Raw genomic sequence first — 7,160 nt, forward strand, 5'->3', positions numbered from 1 at the left:
AAACAGCAATCTGATAATCTATCATTTTGTTATCTTAATTGAGGGATAACCATTGAAACATAGAAGATGGGAGCAGGAGTCGGCCATTCGGCCCCTCGAGCCTGCTCCGCCATTCAATGAGATCATGGCTGATCATCCAAACTCAGTACCCTGTCCCTGCCTTCTCCCCATATCCCTTGATCCCTTTAACTTTAAGAAATATATCTAACTCCTTCTTGAATATATTTAATGAATTGGCCTCAACTGCCCTCTGTGGTAGAGAATTCCACAGGTTCACCACTCTCTGTGTGAAGAAATTCCTCCTCAGCTCTGTCTTAAATGGCTTACCCCTTATCCTTAGACTGTGACCCCTGGTTTGAACTCCCCGACCATCGGGAACATCCTTCCTACATCTAGTCTGTCTAGTCCTGTTAGGATTTTATAAATTTTAATGAGATCCTCTCTCATTCTTCTAAACTCCAGCGAGTATAAGCCCAATTGACCCAATCTCTCCTCATACATAATTCCTGCCATCCCAGGTATCAGCCTGGTGAATCTTCGCTGCACTCCCTCCATGGCAAGAACATCTTTCCTCAGATAAGGCGACCAAAACTGCACACAATACTCAAGGTGTGGTCTCACCAAGGCCCTGTACAACTGCAGCAAGACATCCTTGTTCCTGTACTTGAAGCCTCTCGCTACGAAGGCCAACATACCATTTGCCTTCTTAACCGCCTGCTGCACCTGCATGCTTACCTTCAGCGACTGGTGCACAAGGACACCCAGGTCTCGTTGCACTTCCCCTTCTCCCAATCTATTGCCATTCAGATAATAACCTGCCTTCCTGTTTTTGCCACCAAAGTGGATAATCTCGCATTTATCCACATTATACTGCATCTGCCATGCATCTGCCCAATCACCCAACCTGTCCAAATCATACTAGAGTTTCTCGGCTTCCTCCTCACAGCACACACGCCCACCCAGCTTTGTGTCATCTGCAAACTTGGAGATATTACATCTAGTTATTTACAAAGGAGCAGGAGAGGGCCATTTGGCCCCTCGAGCCTGCTCCGCCTTTAAATGAGATCATGGCTGATTTTCTGCCTCAACTCCATTAACCAGCCCTATTGCCATATCCCTTGATGCCCTTACTGGTCAGAAATCTATCGACTTCTGTTTTGAATACACCCAATGACTGAGCCTCCACAGCCCTCTGGGGTAGAGGATTCCAAAGATTCACCACCCTCTGTGTGAAGAAATATCTTCTCATCTCAGTCCTGAATGGCCGACCCTTTATCCTGAGGCTGTAGCCCCTGGTTCTAGACTCCCCAGCCAAGGGAAACATTCTCCCAGCATCCATCCTATCAAGCCGTGTAATAATTTTGTATGCTTCAATGAGATCCCCTCTCATTCTTCTAAATTCAAGAGAATACAGGCCTAGTTTACTCAATCTCTTCTCATACGACTGTCCCACCATCCCAGGAATCAATCTCGTGAAACTTCATTGCACTCCCTCTGTGGCAAGTATATCCTTCCTTAGGTAAGGAGACCAAAATTGTACACAGTACTCCAGGTGTGGTCTCACCAAGGCCCTATATAACTGGAGTAAGACTTCCTTAGTCCTGTACTCAAATCCTCTTGTAATGTCAAGCAACCAACAGTCAGAAGAGGGCACTGGTGAGACCAGTGAAGAAAGAAAGACTTGCATTTATATAGCGCCTTTCACCACCACTGGACATCACAAAGTGTTTTACAGCCAATTAAGTACTTTTGAAGTGTAGTCACTGTTGTAATGTAAGAAATGCGGCAGTCAATTAGCGCACAGCAAGCTCCCACAAACAGCAATGTTATAATGACCAGATAATCTATCTTTTTATGTTGATTGAGAGATAAACATTGGCTAGGAGACTGGGGATAACTGCCCTGCTCTTTCCCACATTACAACAGTGACTACTTCATTGTAGTACTTCATTGGCTGTAAAGCACTTCAAGACATCTGCTGGTCATGAAAGCACTATATAAATGCAAGCCTTTCTTTCTTGAAATTGTGCCATGGGATCTTTTACATCCACCTGAGAGAGCAGACAGGGCCTCAGTTTAATGTCTCATCCGAAAGACGGCACCTCCGACAGTGCAACACTCCCTCAGCACTGCACTGGAGTGTCAGCCTAGATTTTTGTGCTCAAATCTCTGGAGTGGGACTTGAACCTACAACCTTCTGATACAGAGGTGAGAGTGCTACCAACTGAGCCACTGGCTGACACTAAAGAACAAGCAGTTCTGACAAAAGGTCATCGACCTGAAACGTTAACTCTCTTTCTTTTTCCACAGATGCTGCCTGACCTGCTGAGTATTTCCAGCATTTTCTATTTTTATTAAAGAAACGAGGGAGTGATTGCTGACAGAAAGAATGTTGGGTCATCCTGCATATGCACACGTCCCTGGCGGCTGAGGCGAAACACCGACTTGCTCCCACCTGAGCCGCGCACGTGTACCAGATGTTGCGGCTCCGCATGCACACCCGATGTTCCAACCGCGGGGTTTTGTGTGCTGAGTATGCACATTGCGGACCGATTGGGACGGGCGATTGTGGAGCAGGAGGGAGAGCGTGGGGGCCATGAGCACATGCGCGGGACTCAGAGTCAACAGAGCGCTTTCTGGAGCATGGGGGCTTGTGGGTATTGCAGCCGCCATTACTGCTGATCCTTTCAACCAACCTGTGCAGCAGCTGGGGCCTGAAAATCAGCGCCACTGCCCCTAGGGTCGGAAAGGGGAAAATTAAACAACAGTTTGTCTCTGATCCTTTTCTGATCTCAATTTACAGGGTTATAGAAGTGGAGCAGTTACAGGTGGGAAGCTCAGACCAAACATCACATCAAGATCTGACAGAGTCGCTCGATTCATCAGGACCTGATTGTCATCGGCCTTTGTACATGGAAGGAGAAAGCAGCGATTGCAGCGATGACAAACCGTACACGTGTTCGGTGTGTGGACGCAGATTCAGCCGATCGCCTGACCTGGCGAGACACATGCACCATCACACCGGGGAGAAAACGGGTAAAGGTGGGGACGGTGGGAAGGCATTCAGTTCCCCGTCTGCATTGGAAGTTCAACGGCGCAGTCACACCAGGGACAGTCCGTTCACCTGCTCCGTGTGTGGAAAGGGATTTGTTTGTTCATCCCACCTGCAAACACACCAGCGAGTTCACACTGACGAGAGACCATTTCAGTGTTCTGACTGTGGGAAGAGCTTTAAAAGCGCCAGGGATCTGAAGGAACACCAGCGAGCTCACACTGACGAGAGAACATTTCAGTGTCCTAACTGTGGGAAGAGCTTAAAAGCTCCAGGAAACTGAAGGGACACCAGCTTGTTCACACTGATGAGAGACCATTTCAGTGTTCTGACTGTGGGAAGAGCTTTAAAAACCCTGGGGAACTGAAGCGACACCAGCTTGTTCACACTGCTGAGAGAGCATTTCAATGTTCTGCCTGTGGGAAGAGCTTTAAAAGCCCCCAGGATCTGAAGCAACACCAGCTTGTTCACACTGATGAGAGACCATTTCAGTGTCCTAACTGTGGGAAGAGCTTTAAAAGCACCAGGGAACTGAAGGGAAACCAGCTTGTTCACACTGATGAGAGACCATTTCAGTGTTCTGACTGTGGGAAGAGCTTTAAAAGCCCCAGGCATCTGAAGTGACACCAGCGAGCTCACACTGATGAGAGACCATTTCAGTGTTCTGACTGTGGGAAGAGCTTTAAAAGCCCCAGGGAACTGAAGGAACACCAGCTTGTTCACACTGATGAGAGACCATTTCAGTGTTCTGACTGTGGGAAGAGCTTTAAATGCTCCGGGGAACTGAAGCGACACCAGCGAGTTCACACTGATGAGAGAGCATTTCAGTGTTCTGACTGTGGGAAGAGCTTTAAAAGCCCCCAGTATCTGAAGGAACACCAGCTTGTTCACACTGCTGAGAGACCATTTCAGTGTCCTGACTGTGGGAAGAGCTTTAAAAGCCCCGGGGAACTGAAGGGACATCAGTTTGTTCACACTGATGAGAGACCATTTCAGTGTCCTGACTGTGGGAAGAGCTTTAAAAGCCCCGGGGAACTGAAGGGACACCAGTTTGTTCACACTGATGAGAGACCATTTCAGTGTCCTGACTGTGGGAAGAGCTTTAAAAGCCCCAGGGAACTGAAGGGACACCAGCGAGCTCACACTGATGAGAGACCACTTCAGTGTTCTGACTGTGGGAAGAGCTTTAAAAGCCCCCAGTATCTGATGCATCACCAGCGAGCTCACACTGATGAGAGACCCTTTAAATGTTCTGACTGTGGGAAGAGCTTTAAAAGCTCTGGGGAGCTGAAGAGACACTAGCGAGTTCACACTGGGGAGAGGCTTTGTATGTGGGAAGGGATTCACTGAATCATCCCACCTGCTGGCACATCAGCTTGTTCACACTGGAGAGAACCCCTTTCAATGTTCTGACTGTGGAAAGAGCTTTAAAAGCTCCGGGGAGCTGAAGAGGCACCAAAACCTACACACGTGGGAGAGACTGCTCACCTGCTCTGTGTGTGGGAAGGGATTCGTTCAGCCCTCCAACCTGCAGATACACCAGCGAGTTCACACTGACGAGAGACCCTTTAAATGTTCTGACTGTGGAAAGATTTTTAAAAGCTCTGGGGAGCTGAAGAGACACCAGCTCCTCCACACTGATGAGAGGCCGTTCACCTGCTCCATGTGTGGGAAGGGATTCACTCAGTCATCCACCCTCCTGTCACACCAGCTTGTTCACACTGACGAGAGACCCTTTAAATGTTCTGACTGTGGGAAGAGTTTTAAAAGCTCCGGGGAGCTGAAGAGACACCAACTCCTCCACACTGGTGAGAGGCCGTTCACCTGCTCCGTGTGTGGGAAGGGATTCACTCAGTCATCCACCCTCCTGTCACACCAGCTTGTTCACACTGATGAGAGACCCTTTAAATGTTCTGACTGTGGCAAGAGCTTTAAAAGCTCGAAGAACCTTAAGAGACACCAGTGTCTTCACACTGATCATAGAATCTAACAGCACAGAAGGAGGTGATTTGGCCCATCGTGTCTGCCGGCTCTTTGAAAGAGCTGCCCAATTTAGTCCCAAACCCCAGCTTTAGCCCCAGAACTCTGCAAACTAGTCCTCTTCAAGTACACATCCAATTACCATTTGAAAGTTCTTGTGGAACCTGATTCCGGCATCCTTACAGATGGTGCATTCCAGATTCTCTGTGTGAAAACAATTTTCCTCATTTCCCTCTAGTTCTTTTAGCAACTATTTTAAATCTGTGACCTTTGGTTACCGACCCACTTGACAGAGTGAACAGTTTCTCCCTACTTGCTCGATCAAAACCGCTAATTATTTACGCGCCGCCATCTTGGTGGAGCGAAGACGGACCAGTTCCACCTGCAGCACGGCGCATGCATGGCCAACTTGGTAGAGGAACAGAGAGTGGGCGGGGCTTCAGGGTCCCAGTGACCAGGAGAGACAATCATTGACTCATTGATATTATTCTCACTCTGCACACAGCGGGTGGAGAACTGAACCCAACCAGAGCAGAGCGAGGGGGAAAACTGGGAGTGGAGGAATGAAATGTTGGAGATTGTACGATGGGTTTGGATTTCAGCACAGGGAGGAGGGAGAGTGTGTGGGATGGGGATTTACAGCTTTGGGGGAACAAGAGAGGAAAGAATGTTCCATAGAAACTAGAGTTGTCTGTTCTGAATTTCTATCCTGTACTTCCAGTGATGGCTTTTGTAAACTCCTTTTACAGGGTATTAGAAGGGGAGAATTTACAGATGGGAAACTCAAACCAAACATCACATCAAGATCTGACAGTCACTCCATTCATCAGGACCTGAATATCATCGGCCTTTGACTGTGGAAGGGGGAATGTTTGTGTGTTCTGTCTGTGGGAAAAGATTTCAAACATCAGTGTGACTGGAAAAGCACCGAGACACCCATACCCAAGTGAGAGTGTTCCAGAGCACTGACTGTGGAAAAAGCTTTAACCAGTTACACAACCTGAAAAAACATCGCACCATTCACAGCGGGGAGAAACCGTACACGTGTTCTGTGTGTGGACAAGGCTTCAACCGATCGTCCAACCTGGAGAGACACAAGGACACCCGCACCATGGAGAAATGGTGGAAATGTGGGGACTGTGGGAAGAGATTCAATTATCCATCCAAGCTGGAAACTCATCGGTGCACTCACTCCGGGGCGAGGCCGTTCACCTGCTCTGTGTGTGGGAAGGGATTCGCAGAGTTATCCAAGCTCCAGATACACCAGCGAGTTCACACTGGAGACCGTTCACGTGTATTGAATGTGGGATGGGATTCACTCAGTCATCCAGCCTCCATAGACACCAGCGAGTTCACACTGGGGAGAAACTGTTCTCCTGCTCTGTGTGTGGGAAGGGATTCGCAGAGTTATCCAAGCTCCAGATACACCAGAGAGTTCATACTGGCAAGAGACTGTTCACGTGTATTGAATGTGGGAAGGGATTCACTCAGTTATACCATCTCCAGATACACCAGCGAGTTCACACTGGGGAGAGGCCATTCACCTGCTCTGTGTGTGGGAAGGGATTCACTCAGTCATCCCATCTTCTTACTCACCAACTTGTTCGCACTGTTAAGAGACCATTTAGATGTTCTGACTGTGAGAAGAGCTTTAAAAACACAAGCGACCTGCTGACCCACCAACGCACTCACACTGGGGAGAGACCATTCACCTGCTCCGTGTGTAGGAAGGGATTCACTCAGTCATGCACTCTGCTGAGACACCAGCGAGTTCACCAGTGATTGCAGAGGTTGGATTCTGCTGCTGTTGATCACATCCAGGACTGAACCATGTTCACTCTGGCAATTGGGCTTTGTTTCTGCTGATGTTAATAACTAGAATAACTGGGCTTGAGATTAATATTCTGGACAAATATTAAATAAATCAGCTTTGTTTCAAACACACAGTGTGTCTAATATTTGATTTCTACATGATAAGAGGAGACTAATTGATGTTCTGTTACTGACTGTTCCATTTTTGGGCCTTTTCTTACTCTGGATTATTTCAGTTCTCATCTAGTTCACCTTCTACCACATCAAACCCCAAACTTGTTCCATTTGTGTACACGGCTTGTGGGTGTCATAGACT

The 7,160-nt window shown here is 47.9% G+C and overlaps 1 protein-coding gene across 1 annotated transcript; it reads left to right on the forward strand.

Annotated features, from left to right (window-relative positions):
* The first annotated feature begins 1,622 nt into the window (after nucleotides 1-1,622).
* Nucleotides 1,623-5,042, forward strand: LOC147119420 (uncharacterized). The gene is made up of 2 exons (XM_085983644.1): nucleotides 1,623-1,656; nucleotides 4,375-5,042. Exons 1-2 carry the CDS (start codon nucleotides 1,623-1,625, stop codon nucleotides 5,040-5,042), a joined length of 702 nt encoding a protein of 233 aa, XP_085839770.1.
* The last annotated feature ends 2,118 nt before the right edge of the window (nucleotides 5,043-7,160 follow it).

Source organism: Somniosus microcephalus, chromosome 4 (genome assembly GCF_052327205.1).
Source record: "Somniosus microcephalus isolate GS21.2 chromosome 4, FLI_Smic_1.0, whole genome shotgun sequence".
Taxonomy (NCBI): Eukaryota; Metazoa; Chordata; class Chondrichthyes; order Squaliformes; family Somniosidae; genus Somniosus; species Somniosus microcephalus.

Coding starts and splice junctions, on each gene's coding strand:
- LOC147119420 (XM_085983644.1), top strand. CDS start 1,623: ATGTCAAGCAACCAACAGTCAGAAGAGGGCACTG. Junction 1,657..4,374: donor ACAGTCAGAAGAGGGCACTG/GTGAGACCAGTG, acceptor CACTGGGGAGAG/GCTTTGTATGTGGGAAGGGA.